General features: G+C 33.6%; 2 protein-coding genes across 3 annotated transcripts in view; one reads left to right on the top strand and one right to left on the bottom strand.

The window, feature by feature from the left end:
- Positions 1-1254: 1254 nt before the first annotated feature.
- Positions 1255-12073, bottom strand: LOC115217224 (WD repeat-containing protein 92). The gene is made up of 8 exons (XM_029786864.2): positions 11767-12073; positions 9517-9617; positions 7404-7534; positions 6288-6389; positions 5762-5877; positions 4792-4926; positions 1845-1945; positions 1255-1514 (listed from the first exon to the last, which is right to left on the bottom strand). The coding sequence occupies exons 1-8, from the start codon at positions 11938-11940 to the stop codon at positions 1307-1309; spliced, it is 1068 nt and encodes a 355-aa protein (XP_029642724.1). The 5' UTR covers positions 11941-12073; the 3' UTR covers positions 1255-1306.
- A 4398-nt stretch (positions 12074-16471) lies between these two features.
- LOC115217226 (presenilin-1) overlaps positions 16472-22594 on the top strand; it is a 35551-nt gene continuing 29428 nt past the window's right edge. The window contains exon 1 of one of the 2 annotated variants that reach the window (XM_029786867.2): positions 16472-16627. Coding sequence is in view for 1 of the 2 variants with exons in the window: in XM_036507432.1 (XP_036363325.1) it covers positions 22251-22255 (5 nt within the window). In the remaining variant the exon portion in view is untranslated. Of the gene's footprint in view, positions 16628-22235; positions 22256-22594 lie in introns of those variants that run through there. The other variant, XM_036507432.1, reaches the window with a different exon arrangement.

Genomic DNA, 22594 nt, shown 5'->3' with positions numbered 1-22594 from the left:
TTTATACTTATAACCTCCCCAGACACATAAGCAATGTACGTGTGAAGTTTAAGAAAATTGGTTGAGCCATTTTGGCTCAAAATGAGGACATACCCATAGACACATGAAGAGACATTTTCAGTTTTAATATGTAAGATATATATAATTGATTCAATTAACTCTTGTTGCTCTATTATCCTTTATTCTTCTATTCCTTCATCTTCCCTCAAAAACTCTCCCCAAAAGGATTTGAACTTAGGGAGTTAAGTGGTGAAATACTTCAATTATTTTGTCTAGGTACTGTATTGCTTTTGTCAGTTGACTGCCCTTAATAGAATAGTAATGATGATTTAGAATTTATTGTCATCACAAATTGTATACCTGATAAAAGCAGCACATTTGCTGCTTATTTCATCAGCCCAAGAGGAGAAAGAAAAAGTGAAGTTAATACTGGTAGGATTTGAATTCAGAATGTAAAAGGGATGCAATTAAAATATCAAGCATTTTGTTGGTACCTTGAAATTTCCGCCACTACCTTATATATATACACACACGCACATATATATATGTGTGTGTGTATGTGGATTTCTAACTTTTATTCAAGGCTAAATTTTGGTGGGAGAATATATTCAAAGGAATTTCCTCAGTATACTATTTTGTCAACCTGGAAAGATGATTGTAAAGTCAAATCCAGTGGAATTTGAACTAATGTAACAAAATAGTTCAAGGCCTTTTATCCAGTACTACTAATTATGTTCCTTCTGCTACCTGTTAATGCTCTTATAGTTTTTGACTTGTTTCAGTCATTATTTGTAATGAGTCCGCTACAGGGACAAGTTCACATATTTCAGGAGAGATTAGTTAATTCTACTAAATACCAGTATTTAATTGGTATATTTTGTCAACCTTGAAAGGATGAAATTCAAAGTCAAATTCAATGGGATTTAAATTCTATATTTGGAATTTAGAGGGATGTAATTAAATACTGCCAGGAATTTTTCTAGCACTTTAACTTTTAATACCAACCTACCTGAGACTACTGATTCAGTGATACAAACTTCCCATTTTAAAGTGATTCCATCGAAAGTTTGTTATTTTATGTTCCAAGCACCAGCTTAATAGTGGCAAAGCTATTTTACTAAATTCTTCATTATTTTCAAAATTAATTGAAACAAAGGCAGTGTTGTTTCAACAGAAATGTAACAAAAGGTTTAAAGATTCTGCCATCAAGCCATGTGATATAATAGTCATAATAATAATAATAAACAACAGAAATAAAAAATTATTATTTTATTCAAAATAGGAAATAAAAAAAATTAGTGAAATTTTAAAGTCTGTTTAACTTGGTAACAATGAGGACCCGAACAGTTTGGTCGAAGGATGCACACACACATAAGCCAGCTTTGTCAGCATTCCAGTCCAAAGTAGCTATAGGTTGCGTGGAAATGGTTATATTCTGTAGTAGATTCACTTTACCAGCAACGCCCATCTCTATTCCTCCAGGATCTTTAGTGACACGCTTTTCAGGGTAATAACTAAAAACAACATAAATAGCTTATGAGATTTAAAAAAAAGTTACAATATAAAATATTTTAAGACTAGTAGGAAATAAGCAAAATATATTAATTTTATTTCAACAATATTCTTTTACTGACTTAGACATTGGGCTGTGGTCATGTTAGAGCACTGCATTCTAGGATATAACCAAATGTATATCATTCTCTCTGCTCTGCCTAACAGTTATTATATGATTATCATCTACCTGAAGCTGGAATAAATGAAACTTTAAAGTTTTAAAGTTTTGATATATCCTTAACACTAAATGCTTGTTGTCAGATAAAATATTCAGAAATAAATTTACTTACTATTGCCAAAGATTTACTGAGCCATTACCTCCCATTGTCATAAAAATATCTCGATTCTGGGGAAGATGGCGAACTGACCAAATTGTTGATTTATGTGCTGCCTATACATTAGAGAAATGAAAAACAAAAACACAAAATAATGTAGATATTAGAAAGAGAGAATTATAACTTTATAATAATTTATAAGCAATTAACAACAAATGGATTCTTTCTCCTTATGAAAGGCAAATTTTTTTATACATGTATTAAGAATGTGATTAAAACAGATCATTGAAATTACAAGTAATAAGGCTAAAAGCACCTGAGTATTTTTATAAATATATTATTTGTTAAATAAGTAAAATGTCATTGAAAAACTTGTTGAACCAAACATGTCCATAAAATGACACATAAATAGATTTGGCTCTGATTGTAGTAAAGCATATACATACTGGAAGCAGAATAGCAAAGGTTAGAATGGTAGTTATATCAGGTATTAGCAGAGTTACTTGAGCCCACAAGAGGACCTCAAACTGTAAGAAATAGCAGCCAAACCCCCATCATGTTCTTTAACAAAAGAATATTACATTTGAAAATGTAGTGTTAGAATATATGTTTGCCTGAAATGACTTCGATCTTAATTAGAGTTAGACAACAACACAAGTACTTCATAAATGAAATAACACAACTGAGATGTGAAATTTGTTAAGACACTTTCTACAGCAATGTGCCCTTCCTGTTGCCAACCCTCACCTGTTTCCAAGCAAGTTAATACTTCTCTACAGCTGAACATTTCTCATGAAAGCTTGGAAATGAAGGATACCACTTGTATGATGATGACACTCACTTACAACTATCTTGTGTTGTCAAGATAAGGACACAAATACATACACACACACAAAACTTCGGTCAAAATTATAGAAGGCTTTTGTCAATGGTGCCATGTGCAATTGAACAACCTGAAATTACATGGCTGAGCAGCTAACCTCTTAAACAAACAATCATGCCTGTGCTTATACTTGTATAAGTAAAGAGAAGACAAAGGAATAAACGATTATCGTATGAACTTCATTAGCTTACAGCTGTTTTCACTATAAGATGTGGTGGATTCATAGTTGAGTGCCTGAGTAACATCTTACAATTTCATCAGAGCTCCAAATATTTGGAAAAGCAAAAAAAATTAAGCAAATATACAGGAAAGCATTACCAATGTGATAGCATATATGTGGAAGATGGAAACCAAGGGCTCCTCGCACAATTGGGAAAAGATTAATAGAATTAATCTTATCCTAATTGTGAGAGGAGCCTTTGGAGCTCTCTTCTGGAAAGAGATGAAGTTTTAATAGAATTAATCTCATCCTAATTGTAGGAGGAGCCCTTAGTTTCCATCTTCCACATATAGCTATCTAATTGGTAATGCTTCTCTGTATATATACTTAAATGTATTTGTTTTCCCAAATATTTGCACTTGATATTTGAAGCTCTGATGAAATTGTATGACATTCCTCAGGCACTCAACTATGAATCCACCACATCTCATAGTGGAAACAGCTGTAAGCTAATGAAGTTCATAAGATAATCGTTTATTCCTTTGCCATCTTTTTTCTTATTACTGCTCTATACTCGACTAATGACTTGTTCTGAGGCATATGTATATTGTGTTCTGCATCAGGTTATTAATATCACAATGCCTAAGTGAAGTATATATATGTGCATATGCTTGTATTTTGTGCTAGATTTGCTTATGCAGTATTTCTGCTATAATTTATCGTATGACAAGTAATTAGAATTTGAATTTCGTGCCAATTAATCTTTTCAGACCAAGAAATTATGATAAAGTTGAAAATTTTATAAGAACTTTGAAACAGCTATCAAGTTTTACTACATAAGCAAATTATTATACTCATAAAAAGCAAAGAACTCATTATGTTGTAAGAATGGGGTGGATTAATAAATGAACACAAAAATAAAAAGAACTGTTAAAAACCTAACATAAAACTTGAATTGAAACAAAATGGCAATATTAGGGAAAGACAAAATTCGAGGCTAAATTTATTACCAAATTAATATACCACTCTTCTGGCAAGGAGTGAGGTTTTCTAAGTCTAAGTAATTGTGCATAATTGCTATTAACTTCTGGTAAAGGACTTGGGATGACTTTTATCAGCTAAGAAAGCAAAAATATGCATTGTAATTTTTCAAGGGCTGCACATGGTCACTTGATCTGCTAGAAATAGCAATCAAATATCTCCTCCCTTGACTGCCTTAAAAAGCGAAAAGAAACATGTATATCCAAGATAATGTAGTCTTGTATGATCATAGATCTACTCAGTTAGGCCTGACTTGGAATTTTTTAGTCCAACATCTAAAAATGCTTTCTCACTGTTTTGTATTAATTTTCATATGAATGACATAAATAGCAAATTTGGATTATCCTGGAACCATTGATTTTTATAGTTGGGTATCCACCCTACCATTAAATACACAACTGTAGGTTTAACATCTGATACTTTACTTAGTGTTAATCACTCAGTCATGAACTAGCAGTGAAACCTAATGTCAGTCATACCAAGAAACATAACAATGTGAATTCATGGAGGCTGTCTACTATGTTGCTTTGTTACAAGTCAGCCTTGTCTGAGCAGACCTACAAAAACAAAAGGCATCTTGACTATAGCCATCATGTTTCCAGTTATCTAGGATTATACTGTCCAATGTCTCTTTCTTTAAGGTAGTAGCCTGTAATTTCAGGAAGATTTGGCTGTTGCTTTGATCAGTTTGAGTGCTTACATAGAAGTCTTCTGTGCAATATGTAGATATTAGCCTTAACATCACTGAAATACTCTATAACTGTCTTCCTATCTTTATGCGAAATAAATCAACATAAAAGTTTATAAAGTGGAATAATAATAATTAAAAAACAAGGTAGAGAGGTGGTGAAATCAATGGTATTATTCACTAGTCTTACTTTTTCTACTACTGATGCAAACCCATTGGTTGGATGTTGTGTTCTCATATCATAAACGTGGAACTTTGATTCAAGAGTTGTGGCAACAAGTTTGTTCATGTTGATATCTTTTCTATCAAACTCCAAAGAACAGACCTGTTAAATAAGCACAAAAATAATAGATTTTAAAGTTTAGAAACCACTGCATGTCTCTGTTGATACCTTCATAGAATTACACTTCTTAGATGTTGACACCCTAATAGGAAGCCTTGCAAATTCTGTAGTAATAACATTAAATATGTGTTGATAATAGCTCAACATATTTTATTTTGAATAAACTGAATCTGACATTTGCTAGTGTTTGAGGTGATACTAAATATAAAGCAATGTTTCTCAAATCTGAATTTTGTCAAATACCTTACCAAACACTCATTTTATAAGTGGGGAGATTAAATTTTTATCACTTGTGCTATTATATTTGGAGATAATCATGAGTGAGATGTTTTACATCACAGAAATAATGTAGTCTCTTCGAAATTATTGTTCCCACAATTTATTCATTTCTTAACTTAAGTTCCATTTCATAGTTTCTCTGAAGAAAAGTGTATATGGTACTAGACTACTAATTCAAAAACATTCTGTTCAATCCTGCCACAGCCATTGCACTGGGCATTTATACAGTACTTTTCAGTCTATTGAACTCAGTTCATATAGCTGTCAGGAGGAGGTGCCAAAACAGTATCTCTTCTTGACAGCCTTATGAACTGAGTCCTATGTTATCTGCTGTATTGGTATATTATCACTGAGATACATAATACTATGAAATTAGACCTAAGCACTAACCCATAAGATTTTCATAAAAAGCTACTGAAGACATTTTACATTTTTTAAACACATTCCGACTCTTCTTCCATTTCAATCAACTATGCCTTCCCTCATATTTCAAGAGTCAACAATGTTAATGTAAAAAAAATTAATACAACAGACTTACTCCATTTTTAATGTTGGTTTCCCAACGCAAAGACATTGTTTTCAGGTCAAATAATTTAATGTCGCCATTATCATAGCCAGAACATACACAGCGATCAGTCGCAGTAAAAGTATTACCTACAATGGTAAACAGGGAAATACATTACAAGGAGAATTCCAAAATATTTTGAAGTACAGCAGTTCATTCCTACTCTAAAAGAATAATGAGCTCTACAGTAGACCAAAATGGATAGAAAGTGTGGAGGATGTTGAATGGAGTCCTTGATATATCAATATGATAACTGCAATACATCAATAAATATGCCATACTAACACTATTCTACAATGTAAGACTTTCTAAACACCAAGCGATGTGACAGGAATCCATGACTTGTTGGGCTGAGTGAAGGATAAATAAGAAGGAAGCTTCATCTAATCCATATTGTAGAAGAGAGAGAAAGACAAAGATGTTAATACAACAAAGAAGAAGGAAGCAACAACATAGACTATTGGCTCCTAACAACACAGAAGATCTAGAGTATACATACCAAATGCTACAGCCCAACAATCTCTTTTAGCTTCCCCTTCTTTTGGCTCCATTATTGCCACAGGTTTATCTTTCTGTCTTGGATCCCAGACTTTCACCAAACCTACAAGAGATGGTTGTATTTGTAAAATTAACATTTTTATCACCATGTGTCACCATTTTATCTGAGTTTTGATGTTAGCATTATTTGGGCATTATGAAAGCTGACAGTAATATAGAATTAATAGTGAAAGAGTTAAATCATTGAATAAAAAAATTTACAGTTAAACAGCTTGATGAAAAAGTAACCATTATACAACTGTTAATGTATCTGAATTTCAAAAGGGCTAAATAATTAACACTTTTTATAGCTATGTTAGTGACATAAGTTGTAATTATTGATTTCAAATTTTGGCACAAGGTCAGTAAGTTCAGGGGAGGGGTTAAGTCAATTATATCAAAAGGCGGCGAGCTGGCAGAACCGTTAGCATGCCGGGCGAAATGCGTAGCTGTATTTCGTCTGCCATTACGTTCTGAGTTCAAATTCCGTCGAGGTCGACTTTGCCTTTCATCCTTTCGGGGTCGATAAATTAAGTACCAGTTACGCACTGGGGTCGATGTAATCAATTTAATCCGTTTGTCTGTCCTTGTTCATCCCCTCTGTGTTTAGCCCCTTGTGGGTAGTAAAGAAAAAAAAAAAAAATATCAACCCCAGTGCTCAACCGGTACTTCTTTTATCAACCCTGAAAAGATGAAAGTCAAAAGAAACCTCAGTAGAATTTTAACTCAAAGCATAAAGATGGACAAAATACTGCTAAGCATTTTGCCTGGCTTGGTAACAATTCTGCCAGCTTGCCACCTTAAAACAAGTGGTAATTATTACAAAGTGTTATTATAGTAGCCCTTAGAATAGCTATATATAAATATATAACTGCATATATAATAACCATCTGAATAGTTATATATAGTTATATATATGGCTACTGCTGTTAATTGCTGTGGTCAAGTAAGAGATAACTAACACAGGATGAATAGCTTTAAAATTTTTATATGATTGGAGCTATTAAATAGTACTGCCAGCAGCTGTAATTTGAGATAGAATTAAAGAAAACAATATGAAAGATGATGTAGATGTTACCATCTCTACTGCCAGTTACAATTTCTGGTGCACCTTCTCCTATTCCTAAACCTCCAACACCATCAATACTGTTGATAATTTGGGTATGGCCATTTACAGAGTAGACAGGAGTATCAGAATGTTCAAGGTCCCTGAAATATGGAATACATTATATAAACTGGTGCAATTTAATTTCATTGTTCATTCACAATTTTTTGTATTTATTTTATTACATACACACAAACACTAATTCTTTTTTTTCCCTTCACTCCCTTCACCTTCTCTCTCTCTCTCTGAACATGTTAATAATAATTGTTTCTAGTTCTGTTTGTTAATCCTTAGGAGACGACAGGACTGATCTATCAGCCAGAGAGTTAAATGATGAAGATCGTATTAGTTCATTCAATTTCCTACAAGAATATATATAGTTTTACATATGTTAAGTAATAACTTTATTTTATATATATATATATATATATATATATATGTGTGTGTGTGTGGGTGTGTGTGTTGGAAAAATAAGTGCATGCCCTCCGTGGGGCTCAAGAAAAGGGCTCTATCTTCTTCGCACCGAAACTCCAAATGAGACTGTCTCCAAAGGGTTAATATCCACATGATTTTCTGCAGTTTATAGATATTATATCTAATGTCCTCTACATATAACATCTATATTGTAAAACCATATTTTGATAACAACTTGCGCTAGTTCTATGATACAAACTTCCTGTTTTAAAGTAATCTAAATTAATACTTTCCATTAAAATCCTAAGTTAACTTATGTTCCAAACACCAGCTTAATAATGGCAAAGTTATTTTACTAAACTCTTTGTTATTTCCAAAATAAATTGAAACAAAAGCTGTGTATTTCAAAAGAAATATTGTATGAAAAGGGTTACGCTTATAGACACTTTTCTAAATGTCCATTAAATATATGATATCTATATGTATTATAAAACAAGTTTACCTTTAAGATTTGCATACCTTATTTCAGTACCTATGCTATGCTACTGATAATACATGCCACAACATTTTAATCCTTAGTATAATCAATTGGAGACAATCACAGAATAGATACAAGTAATGGACTGAGAGAAAACACAAGTGAAATGAGGGATTTCTGAGGGATACAATTTGAAGAAACAGAATTTGGCAAAATGTTTATTATGGTGATAAAGGTGTTAAAGGTCTAGCAAGTGAAATACAATGGGAAAAGAAGAAAGAGAAGAAGAGAGAAAGAAATAAGTGTATGAGAAATGTTTATATGGAACTGTTACAGAGAAGAAAATTCAGAACAGAGGTCATACACAGCTTGCTAACGGCGGATATTTGTTTATTGCTAATCAACGAGAAAGGGTTTTAATCAGCTGCAATGTAGAATATAAAAGGATAGCTGAGTAGATTATACTTTAAGTTACCTAGTCATCGTTTTTGGTTGTAAATACTTTGCATGCACTTGTGCATCTAGGTGAAACACTCAACTGTGCATAGCTCAGCTCACCTAGTTGTTAAGAATAAGTATCAAGAAGAAGATCAAACTCTTATCCATTAAACACCATGAAACTAGAAAAAAGAACATATCTTAATAAACTCCTTAAAATTTTTTGAAGACGTTTATATCATTTGTTGTTTAGCACCCTGGGTTGTTAAACCATTGTTGAGTAAACCTTTGATTGAAAACATTCCAACCATGACTATCCTGTCAATATTTTTTTCCAGACATTATGTATCCTGGACTTCATTTTCTATTATCCCAACTATGTGCATCTTCTTATGTCGCTAGTATGAGTTGAGGTACATATCATTTCTAGGTACCTTCACATTCTAGAATGTGAATATCTGTAAAGCAAATAACATTCTTAGATATGAATAATAACCCTAGTACAAAAATATTTCAGTTTTGTAAAGGAGTTAGCCGTTGTTCAGAACTGAAACAAGTTTTGGCTCAGAAGAAAAAGTCTGTATTTGTGAACATCACAAATATCAGGCCTATTCCTTAGAGCCAAAACATTCTTGCTAAGCAAATTCATTTCAAAACAAAAAGCATTTAATTTTTTTTTATTTCACACTTATTAAAAGAAAGTCAGTAAATAGTAAGCTAAACTCTTTTTACCAACAAATTATATATCCAACTCACCAAATTTCCATTTTGCCATGAAAGTTACCAGTTGCCAGATGTCTTTCTTGTATGTCAGAAGCAGCAAATGTACAACACCGAAATGACTTCGGTTTTTCAGTCTAAAAACAGAAATTGATATTTTAATGGTAGATGGGAAGACTATGATAATACAATAAAGACACACTCTATTATGTAAATCAAGCATAAAATTTAAGATGTATGATTAATAATTAAAAAAAGTTTAATGACAAGTTGAATATTTCCTGTAATTTTGAAATAGAATTTTAAAGTTTATCACATTTTGAGTGATAAACTTAATCTGCTGCACACTGCTTGGCCTTTGGGTATCTTAATAAAGTTCATTCTGTGTTAAAGCAGGTCTCAAGTCTAAAAACTTAATAGAGTGATGTGCTGCACCCTGCTGAATCATGGCTTCTATCTCCATTGCTTCCTTCAACCACAAAAGCTTTGACAAAACAAAGAAAGAAACAAAAATTAATTCAGGTTTGTTCATTGACCAAACACTCAAGAGTTTTAGTCTATTATACTTCCATTCACAACTGGCATGCATCATAGAAATATAAATCAATTCCGAACTTGACATGAAGGAATAGTTGAGCTCATCTGAATTTGAATTCAAAAGGTAAAGGGCCATAACTACACTAAAGCAGTCATTATATAGAATATAAATCAAATACTTTATTTAAGCAACATAGGAGAGACGAAGGACAAATTTAACTACATCAAGATTTTCAAAAGATAAAGTACTGTAACTAAACACTAAAGCAGTCATTAGAAGTGAAGGTCATTATATCATTGGATAGAATGCCTTGTATTATTTATTGTGGCTCTCTACACTCTTGAGTTTAACTTAGCCTTCTTCATACTTTCAGGGTTGTCGAATTATGTACCAGCTCAATACTATACCCGTGTCTTCTCTCTTGTTCTTTATGAAAGAAATCAGCTATGGTTGGCCTTGGTGACAGATGGGCTCAGTCAGTGCACCTTGATTCCAATAGCTGAGGGCATTTTATCTGAAGTTCAAATAATTTTTTGACAATCTACTGCTACTGATTTATACAAGGTATATCTTTAAAAGCTCCAAGAAGTTTAAACAGAAGTGTCAAGCAGAGCTGTGTTAATATTACAGGTCCTTGGATAATGCACTGGGACCCAACATACATAACCACAGTACACCTAAGTTAACAATGAGCTCCCTAGATCCATGGGACTTCAGGGCAACTGCCCAGTGTACCTGTACCTTCAGGTGGCACTAGTATCCAGCTCAAGTTTGACACTGAGACTAGAGCAAATAATTTCCTCTTAATAATACCTTATCTCCATTGTTGAAATTTTTTTATAGAGGAAATAGGAGTGAAACATTAAGCTACTGTATTGTTTTAGAGCGATTCACTGAAGAATGTAGTGTGACAGTTTAATACAGTGAATTGGGAAAAAGATTTTCTTTAATGTTCCGAAAGACATTAAGTAATTCTTTCTCTAGAAGAGGCATCAGTCTACTTCTGATTCGGTTATCGACTATCCTTTTTGGAAAGGACAGCCTACTCTTTCCTTCATATTGAACACGCATGCATCATTAGGAGGAGGTAATAAGAAGTAATGAACGATTAAGCAGGAAGAAAATGAAAGTCAGCTACGAAAACATTGACAAAAAATTATTTATAAATAGAGATGAATTTTTATTTAGTTGAAAGTTTTCTTTATATATTCAGTTTAAGGGATACCAATTAGATAATGCTAGCATAAGCTGATCCAACTATATATATTTTTTTTGTGTAGCTGACACTATGAATTCAAGTTGTTATTTGTACGCCACTAATTTAAAAGCATTTTCAGTCGAATTAGTGTGAACACCAATTAATGGGTCCATGAAATTCCGAGTATCACTAACGATGTTCGTAATTTCAAAAAATATTAAAACAATTCATTAAGTCGTACTTGTTTGGCAAGTGACATAAAATACTAGTTTAATTATCAGCCTCATATAATGCGTAGAAGAGGCAGAATTTTGAGAGCGTTGGTTATTTAAGTTAACAGCTCCCAATTTTCTGAGTTCAAACATCGAAGACATATGTGGGGGGAAGGGGCTGATAAAAATATACATATTGTAGACTGTATTTATATAAAAGTGTGACCGCTTGTGTCCATCGTTAAGTGCATAGATTTCACAGGTTATCTGTTGCTTGTATATGTACACACAAATTTTCACACGCACACACACACTCTATACAAACAAACACAAGTTACCTCGTGAACAAGATTGAGTTCGCCATGAGATATTTCGTAGGTTTGAAGCATTCCCGTACCGCGTGCACGGTTGCCAAGAACAACAAATTTTGCCGAACAAGGAATCCATTTGCAATCAAATATCGTATAATTGAGAGATTTCTGTACGTGGCAAATTATCTGAGGTTTATCCATTGCCAGTGGGAGAAAGTTATAGCAAACTTAGCGTTGTTTATTTCTTGAATATTCTCCAGTGTACAAGTTGCAGCTTGTTGCTAGATGACCGTGCAGTGCGACTAGGGACGCTTTATTAATTGAACAGATATTTGCTTTTTTTACTGAAGAGTTCCAATTCAGGCGTCTGCTCTTTGAATTTCTTATAACTGGACTTGTTTTTCTAATATTTTTGTGTTTCAGTTACTTTTGAAAATCATCTAGGATATGAAAATATTTAGTAAGATGAATAATTTTGTCATTATTGGGTTGGCAGTTGAAAAATACTTTAACCCTTTCATTACTGTATTTATTTTGAGATGCTCTGTGTTTCTTTCAATTACTTTAAATATAACAAAGAATTTAATAAAATAACTTAGTTATCATTAAGCTAGTGATAGGTACATAAATTGTGACTAAGGTTTGGTGGAAGATTTTAATTCAAAACTTATGAAAACAAGACATTTGTACTCAGAGCTAGAGCCGGTTTCAGCCGGTTTGGAATGAAAGGGTTAACAAAAGTTTTTTTTTTTACATGAAATTACGGTGAGAGATTTTAATTTGCATTTGTAACAGTGTTGTATAATAGAATAATAGACAGTGTAAGGGACAAGGTTATATATTTATTGCATATTTTGTAGAAAAGAAGTAGTTAATTAAATCGACTGCAGTACAAGGCAGGCAGTTATTTTAATAAACTTAAGAGAGAGAGGGAGAGGGAGTGATAGAAAGAAAGACAAACTTATTGTTTAGCCCCAGTCAGCTTGATCAAACAGACTTGACATGATCGTCCTATCTTTTTCCCATGAGTCAAGGCCATATAACCACATTATGTGATGTGTACTGTTTAAGATGGTAGAGTATGATCTGAGAGAAATGTCATTACTATTTTAAGCAGATCTGTTGATCACAAGGAGGCTCCCTCAGTGGCGTGCTGTGACAAAAATTATCTGAGTAAGATCCTAAATTTGAATAATATTATATATCAGGGCAAGAATATTATCCTTATATCTTAGGTGAAACCCTTCCTCTCAGAGAGAGAGAGCGCAACAGACAGACAGGTCGTCAGGCAGACAGACAGACAGGCAGATGAAGGTTTTGATTTGAAACTTCAGAATTTTCATTTCCCAACATATGAACCTATTCAGATTTAAAAACCGGGATTTATTTTATTGAAAGATAAGTGTCAAAGTTAACCTCTGCAAAATTTGAACTCTCACATTAATTTATTAATAGAATTATGGTTCCTTTTTATGAGGTGTAGTAGAATGGGTGGAATATCGGTGTGCTGTACAAAGCTATTTAGTAATGCAGGTTGGACATTAAGTATCAATAATAACAATAACAAAGATATTGAAATATCACATCAGAAATATTTAATTACATTTGCTATTTCAAGTATAGCTTCTCTTTTTTAAAAAGCATTTAAGAACAAAGAAATACATCTAGTTTTATAATACACATAAATATTAATTATTCACATATTTGTTCAATATTAGTTAATCCTATTACAAACAACAGAACTAGCATATCACACCAACAGATGCATTTCTCTCTTGTTCCTTAACACTTTTGAAAAGGAGAATTTAACCCAAAATATCAAATATATAGTTAAATATTTCTGAGTTAACATTTCTATGTCTTTGTTATTGTTATTTTTTATACTGAATGTTCATCATGTATTGCTATAATCTTCTATAATACACTCATATTAAATTATTTAATACTAGTGCGACCTGTGAATATTTCACGAAATTAATGGTAAACCTATTGGGTTATTTCTAAAAATTTTATCAAATAAACTTGAAAGCGTAGCCTGTGTTGTGCCTGTATGGAAAGATAATCACTAATCTGCTTCTCATTGCAAAGTAAGAGGAATTGGAATACAACGATTACTTAATGCACTTTATATAATTTATGCACAATTTTATAGACTTAATAACACAGCACTCATAAAATAAATATTCACTCTTATTTTTCCAGTTTTCCCATAAACAAAAAAAAAATCCCATACATATGATACAACCTTTAGTTAAACTTCATATATCTGCCATGTAAATAAACATGAATATTTCATGGAATTGCACTTGTGCAAATGTGTTAAGTGATAGGTGATATAAAAAAATTTGGTTCAATTTAAAAAAATACACTTTTCACCATCCAATCACCAGCACCACCACCATCTCTACCATCATCATCATCTCTCTCTCTCTTTCTCCCCTCTCCTCCCTCTTTGCTTTTCTTTAACTTCACCATCAGAACATCACCTCTCTTCTAAGATTATATTTTTAACTCTCCTTTTACCTTCAACTGTTATATTTTTAACTCTTCTCCTCTACCTTCAACTAACTTTTTTAACCACATAATAAATATTATGTTCCCCATATCTCATGTCATGAATGCTTCTCTCTCCCTCATTTTCTTTTGCCCTCTTTCAGTCTCACTCTTCACCTTATCCTCTTTTTCTCTCTCCTTTTCCTTTCTTCTCCCTTTCCCTTTAACTAATCATGTGAAAGCGTTACAATTAAATTCCCTCTACCTCACATCATGGACACTTCTTCCTCTCTTTTTCTTTCTCCATCTCTTTCACTAATCATTTGAAAGCATTACCAATGGGCTAAGTAAGGCAATGACAGGCAGAATTATTATAAGATGACTTAATCCTATAACAAATCACACTGATCATCTAGGTTAGAATTTAAACCAGAATCCTGTTTTGTTAATTAAATAATACTCTCCACACTGTTCTCAGATAGGATGCCAGTCTAGTACAATTAGCTTTTCCAGAAGTTCAGATAACTATTCTCAATAACAACATGAACTTAGATAAGTAAAATTTAGTGTCATGGTTTGATTTTTGAACAAATCCTTAGTGCATGTATATATATATGTAACAAATAGGAAAAAATTTCCTATTTGTAATCACCCCACTTGTCGTATGGTTAACACCATATAGATTTCCGGTGCATCCTAGTTAAGGACCATATTCATGTGAATTCATTAGAATTCACTTGAATCTCAATTACTTAACCGTATATATATGTATGTATATTTACATACATACATATATATATGTAATCAAAATAAGCAACAAGGATATCCATAGATAATGCAGTACGATCGTTTCACGCAACTCCATTTAATTGAACAATGCAACTATTACATCAATCTAAATGCAGAGCAATTCTCAGCTGCACAAAGACATAGAATTTAATTAAATTAAAACAGATGGGCACATTAGTATAATTTTACTTAAAATCTCCAAGAAGTTAAAGAGAAAGACAAAGAACATGCTGCCTTCACTTCAGCTTAGAAGCTACCAAACTTCTAAGCTGAAGTGAAGGTAGCAAGTTCTTTGTCTTTCTCTTTAAATTCTTGGAGATTTTAAGTAAAATTATACTAATGTGCCCATCTGTTTTAATTGAATTAAATTCTATGTCTTTGTGCAGCTGAGAATTGCTCTCAGATTGTCTCTCTCATAATGTTTATGTTTTCACACACACACACACACATCACCACCATCCTCATAATCATGAATGCGAATAAAATTATTCCCATTAAGAAAAGAAATGAAGAACAAATGACTCAAGTCAGATTTGAGCATAGACACGTAGAAATCCGAAAGCAGTCTAGCTTATTCTCCACTGTAAGCGAAAATAAGTGCTTGTTTTCGAGGTGGTAATGACAGTTCTGAAGAGAACAAGAGTGTAATCTTACTTATTACGTTCGTAACTAAAATGTCATTGACCTTCAGAACAAAACGAAAGCAAGAAACATTTAGCAAAATTGAGCTAAAGGTTAATAAATCTATGTTACGTCTGTTCACATGACGCTAAAAATCCATCCAAAGTTACTAACTCAAGAGCTATAATACTACATTGAAATAGCTGTTAGTCATTACTATTTTTGTTTTGTTTTCAAATTTAAATCGTATTGTTGCTGTTTTATTACAATCAACAAATACTGTAATATCTACAGAAAAGTTATAGATTTCTCATTGAGAGCTATAAAAAACCAAATGATAACAGATGATTAAACGTCAATATTTTGGACCAAGATCTGCTGTTAAGATTTTTTTTGTAATGTGTTAATTTATTTCTCTTAGATTAGTTGTTTAATACATTACGTCACTTTTATTTTGCACCTAAAGTTGATTACAGGTGTTTCGAGCAAGATTACCTAAAGGAAATATTAAAAACTTAATTTATAGATCTCTGCTTAACAAGAGAGTTAATTGTTGAGTTAAATTGAGCTCAGAAGCAAGAGGTAACAAGCGAGAAAGTATCGTCGAATATCCACTCCTGTGTTATTGAGAGTATTACCTCCACGAGAATCGATTTTGCACAAGGTTTCATATTTGGGGAGTGGTGCATTGTCGATCGAATTCCCTTTATATATTATTGATATTTTTTGTACTATCGATCAAAGATGGATGAAAAATAAAACCGACCGGTCCCGGCAACATGTGAACTCAGAATGTTTCCGAAACCCACCTGTGCTTTTAGACCAACGTTAAAGAACAAACAAATTACCGACGGCATAGGTCGGCTAGATATGCGGGTCTTTTAAATATTTAGATACAATAAATAATACTACACCGGTTATTAACCGGATATGACATCAGAATTCCTCGATTGTCATGAAATCGCTTCTGAAAGAAAGAATATAAGTGAGTAATACAAATATTTTTGTTTTGGTTTTTCTTTCTTGCCCCTGTTTCCTTATTTAATTATTTCATATACACTTTTATTCAGTTCAACTCCTCGAAATCACGACTTTGCTTTAAGAGTAAAACCATTTTTACATACGTTGACATTTAAAGCATTTTCTTGGTAAACAGTTTAAGCACACTCTTGTGTGTGTACACACACATATATATATACACACACACCCTTACATTTCCTTGTTTGTCAGCTTTCAATAGGATATTTTTTGTTTATTCTGCGAACTTTAAAATGGTAATTATTAGAACCTAGAGCTGAACAAATAGAAAGGAACCGAACGAAACGTCATACAGTATTAAGGCTAGTTCTTGTACGATGTAGGGTCAAATCCCACGGGGTGGGGGTCGACTTGACTTTTCATTCCTTTAAAGATCGATACAAAAGCACCAAATATGTATAATGATCGATCAATGGACTACTATTTTTCTACAAACTTGTGGCCTTATGCTAATATAATAAATCATTATTGTTATTTGTATTATTTAAGAAACAAAAACAGTTTTCTCCCTTGTTTATAATTGTATTTCGTTAATTTGATTACCAAAATACCATAAATATATTTTATAACTCTTTATTAGTTTGTAATAAAACTTGTCATATCTGACAGTGTTTGGTCAAATTCATCTGTGACAAATGCTTAGTCATTTCTTACCAACCGAAAAAAATACCGCAGGATGAAGATAATATATGTTGTTGAAAATGGTTAGCTGATCTGAGAAAGATTTGGTTAGTATTTCTTGCCGGTCGACCAATCTTATTGATGAGGGATGGTGAATCATTTTAATACCAGAAGCGAATTGCTTGTGTATCAGTACTTTTGCCGGATGTATTTGTATTAAGAAAAATAATGAACTTTTAATTTTACAAATTTATGGATATCTAACTTATATAAAAATTACTAATTTGGTACAGCTTAAATTTGTTCTTTTATAATAGTTTTGTTGAGAACTTCGTCAGCAGATAATTTCAGATTGGGATGCTAGCGAAGGATTTCCCACTTTTGGCATAGAGGTCGACTCGCTTCAGGCATGTACTTTACGTTCATGTGCTTCCCCACCTCACACACATTCTCTCTCTCTGGTCCCAATACATCATCATCTATTTCTCTCTATTCCTTGTCCTACTTGGTTCGCCATGTATCTCCTTTATAGTAAGACAATTATCTCTGTCCCTCTATACTCTAACCTCTCGCTTGGCACACAGCCACTCCCCTTGGTTCTACTCCCTGTCTCATCTAAGAAGTCTTTGTCTTGTTAGGTAGTTTGGTGACCCCATGGGTGCTGGTTCCACGTAAAAAGCACCCAGTATACTCTGTAAAGTGGTTTGTGTAACTAAGGGCATCCAGCCATAGAAAGCATACCAAGACAGACTGTTGGAGCCTGGTGCAGCTCTCTGGATTGCCAGCATGGGAAACGGACGTTAGATGACGACGGTGTGTGTGTGTGTATATAATTTGGGTGATATATCTGCTTATCTTCTCTTTCAATAAAATTTATCTTGATTCTTTTGCTGCTAAATCTCATGGAAATAAAGTTCTCTTAACCTAATGTATATTGTTTTAATAATCTACTTGTAAGCTTAATGTTTCCTGAAAAGCTTGGTTCATGATCTATTGGTGATCAGTTGTTGAAAATATGTTTCTGAACTAAGCTTGGTTGATTGAAGTTTAAGATATTAGTCATGTAATTTGTGAACACTTTGCCGAGTAGTTTATACAAGTCAGGTAATAGGCTGATTGATTTGTCGCTTTCAAGATCTTTAATGTCACCTTAGATAAAAGTATGATGATGGCATTATTTCAGCAGCTGAAGGTGGTGAGCTGGCAGAATTGTTAGTATGCTGAGTGAAATGCTTAGCGGTATTTCATCTGCCACTATGTTCTGAGTTCAAATTCCGTTGAAGTCAACTTTGCCTTTCATCCTTTTAGGGTTGATAAATTAAGTACCAGTGAGTCTCTGGGGTTGATGTAATCGACTAGTCCACCCCGCTAAAATTTCAAGCCTTGTGCCTATGGTAGAAAGGATTATTTCAGCTGCTGGCTATGTACAAACTCAAGAGACTTCCTTCTTTGAAGAACCCAATAAGTATTTTATCTTCATCTAGTGTCATATCTTTCCTAATTTTGTCACTTAATATATCTGATACTACAACTACATCATCAGTATTTATGAACTTTTAAATTTGTATAAGGCCAAGCATTTGAAAAGTGGAGTGTAGTCAATTGAACTGATCCTTGTTGATAGAATTCTTCTAATCTATGAATGATTTCTTCATTTATAACTTGATCATTACTTAACTTCAAAGTAATAGTTTGTGATTTTCATAAAGCAATAGTTCCTTTATCTTTTTTGAAGATCTTATTTCTCTAAATTGCCTACTTAATTTTGTGCAGATTAAAAATTTTGTATTCCATCTTTCCCTAATGGTTTTACAAGTTGCCCCATATTTCCACCTTCTGGGCACTGCTTTTTATTTGTCATTTCTCTCTTCATTTACTCTAATGTTTCCTGGGATGGTTTTTCTTTAGTTTGTTTCTTTCAGTTATTATTGGTACGTAATTTATTACTCTAGAAGAATTAAAGGCCAAGTCAAGAACAATAACGTTTAAAATTGGAACCATGAAGGATAAAACTAAATAGTGCAATGCATTTTGCATATTATTCTACTGTCTAAGTCATCTACACTGTTCTAACACAGGTACAAAAACACACATTTCAGAGGGGTTAATTCATTATATGGATAAGGATTCTTGATTGGTACTTATTTTATCTACTCCAGGAGGATGACTTCAAATGAGATTGTAAACTTAATTAATATTTATTGTAACTTTGGAACAAGGCCATATACTTTGGGGAGAGTATAATTAGATGATTGACCCCCAGTATTTTACTAGCACTTATTTTATCAGTTACAAAGTGATTAAAGACAAATTTAACTTAATGACACTTGAACTCTTAAAATAGAGAGATGTAACTAAATGTTTCATAGATATTTTGTTTTTGGTTCTCTGCCAATCATTTACTCTTAAAATGATAATAATAATAATAACAGAGATTTCTTACATTTGTATAAGGCCAAGCATTTGAAAGGTGGAGTGTAGTCAGTTGAACTGATCCTTGTACATATATTTCCCAGTAGAATAAAAGACTAAGTCAACAACAATGAAATTTGAATTTGGACATAGAGGTGCAATGCTTAATGCTGTAGTTCATTTATGTCAAGTGACCAGTGATGACTGTTATTCTAATGTTTTTTAAATTGTTCAAAGGTCACAAATTTTTAGAGAGCTGTAGTGAAATGAATCAGGCTGGGAACTTGCATTGTGCCTGTTTTATCAACTGTTTTTGTAATTTAAGCCAACAAGGCAGCCTCTATTTGGCTGCTAATCTGTTGGAAATAGCAGTCTAATCTATCTCATATCACACCTTAATGTTTTAGAAATGTAGGAGGCATTGGATATCTAAGTAAAAGTAAGTCCTGAATTGCCTGGGTTGGAAAAAAGGGATTCAGTGCTGAGAGACTCACCTTATTGGACAGCATTCCTGAGCATGGCTTGTATGGTTCTCACAAACCATTCATCTACTCCTAGCTTTCTCAGACCACCAAATCATAGAGTGTGGGACCCTGTTGAAGGCTTTCTCCAGGTCAGCAAAAGCCAAGTACAATGGCTTGCTTTTAGGTAGATATTTCTGCAGTTGTCTTACTTGAAAGGGGGCGTCAGAAGTATTTTTTCCTAGCACAGAACTAAACTGTATCTCATCTTAATTATTTTCCTAATTAATTGGGCTATAATTCTTTCCATAACTTTCATGACTTGGTCTAGTAACTTGATACCTCAGGAATTTTATGTATTGGTACCTCTGGGAGCTACTATATGATGATGATCTCTTGTCATAGCAAAATCTGTAATAGAATTGGAAAAGAAATTCCAGGTGTGGAATTTGGAATCAGAGTTTTAAAGTTAGCTTTGCAAAGACCAGCCTTCTAGTAAAAAGGAAAACAGACAGGACTCTATGCCCTTCAGGTAAATGGTCTGCTCAGAATCACGGGAAGACTAATAAGACACTAAGGATACATGGGAAATAGATTCTCTGAAATGCCCTGGAGATGGCCCTGTTCAGTATGTAGGAAAGGTGTGGGCAGGAATTTCATTTGGTGCACCAAATACACACACAAGAGGTGCATTGGAATAATAGGACGGTTAACAGAGAATGTAGTGTTTCCATGTAGAAAGTGCACAAGAGCTATAAAGTCTACTGACACACAGGAAAATGATTTTACTTATATGCCTCAGTGACTCTCTTGAGATAGTGGATAATTTCTGCTATCTAGGCAACCTGATTATCAGTGGAGGAGGATGTACTGAATGTGTAATTGCTAGAATAAGAATAGAATGGAGTAAGTTCAAAGAGCTTTTACCTCTGTTGGCAACCAAAGATCATTCTTTCTGATTGAAGGGAAGGTTGTATGATGCATGTGTATGAACAGCAGTGCTACATGATTGTGAGACATGGGCCCTGAATGCAGTTGAAATATGAATACTAGAGAGGAATGAAGTTAGTATGCTCTGCTGCATGTACAATTCCAGTGTACATGTACAACAGAGTGCTAGTGTGTTGAGAGAAAAGCTAGGTATAAAGGAAATTAAATGCAGTGTATAAGAGAGGGGGTTGCATGAGTTTAGTCATGTGATGTGTATGGATGAGGACATTTGCATAAAGAAGTGCTGATCACTTAAAGTGGATGGAACTTGTGGAAGAGGCAAACCCAGGAAGACATGAAAGATGATCTTGAGATGCTGAGCCTTTTCAGGGAAGTGATAAAGGATCAAGATATCGTGCAGCATGCTGTACTCAAGAAGACCCACCCACCAAAGCAGAATCGATATCCTAAAACCATCTTGGTAATGCTCTCTGCCCCATCAACCTTTTTCCCCCTTGCATTTCATCTCTCTGACACCAATCACTTCTCAATCACCTAAAACTAGAACAGGCATGTAGTACATGCTTTGGCTTTCTCAGTTACTTTCCTTTTTCACCTCAAACCACTTCCGTTTCCTATTATCTTCTGCCTGCTGTCTCCATTAATCATCTCCTTTCTCAGCCTTCTATCCCTGTGCTGTTCTCCATCGTTAATACCTTGCCTATCTGCTATCAACCTCAATGCCCTCACATACCTACTGCAACTCCTGCCCTCGAGCCTCTCCTAGGTTTCTCTCCATCATGTGCTACAGTGACTTCTATCCTGCTCACTCACTCTATGCAAATCTCTGTATCACTTCACCTATTTTCACCATCCCCAATGTCATTCAGGGGCATGTCTTTGCACATTTTCACCATCATCTCTCTCCTTATCCTATCTTTCCTCTCCTTTCTTTTCCAACTGGGGTATCCATATATCTACAGTAAGATACTTATTTCTGTCCTTCAGATACATATTTCTGTCAATCCATCCAACCCATGCCACCATGGAAAACGGATGTTAAATGATGATGATGATGGCCTAGGTGATCTAATTAGCAATAGCAGAGGAATGTTCTGAAAGTATAGATGCTAGAATAAGAACAGGATGGGGTAAGTTCAGAGCTATTATCTCTGTTGGCAACAAAAGGTTACTGACTCTAAGTGAAAGGTAGATTGTATGATGGTTATGTATGAACAGCAATGCTACATGATGGTGAGATGTGGGTCTTGAATGTAGAGGGCTTGCAAAAATTAGGAAGGAATGAAGCTAATGTGCCCTATTGGATGTGCAATATTTGAGTGCATGTGTAAATGTATTGAGAGGAACATTAGGCAGACGGTGTATCACATATAGTGTGCAAGCAAGAAGACTTAGTTTTGTCATGTGATGTGTATAGATAACAACAGGTGTATAAAAAAGCACTGGATGTTTAAATTGGATGCAACTTA

The sequence above is a fragment of the Octopus sinensis genome, linkage group LG11 (genome assembly GCF_006345805.1).
Source record: "Octopus sinensis linkage group LG11, ASM634580v1, whole genome shotgun sequence".
In the NCBI taxonomy this organism is placed as follows: domain Eukaryota; kingdom Metazoa; phylum Mollusca; class Cephalopoda; order Octopoda; family Octopodidae; genus Octopus; species Octopus sinensis.
This window is presented reverse-complemented; position numbering and strand designations above follow the sequence as displayed.

What these genes read in the sequence shown, in the direction of transcription:
- LOC115217224 (XM_029786864.2), bottom strand. Translation starts at nt 11,940, where the DNA reads ATGGATAAACCTCAGATAATTTGCCACGTACAGAAATCTCTCAATTAT. An exon ending in TTGTTGGGCTGTAGCATTTG is followed by an intron (nt 5,878 to 6,287) that starts GTATGTATACTC and finishes TTACCATTGTAG; the next exon opens with GTAATACTTTTACTGCGACT. An exon ending in AAACCAACATTAAAAATGGA is followed by an intron (nt 4,927 to 5,761) that starts GTAAGTCTGTTG and finishes CTTATTTAACAG; the next exon opens with GTCTGTTCTTTGGAGTTTGA.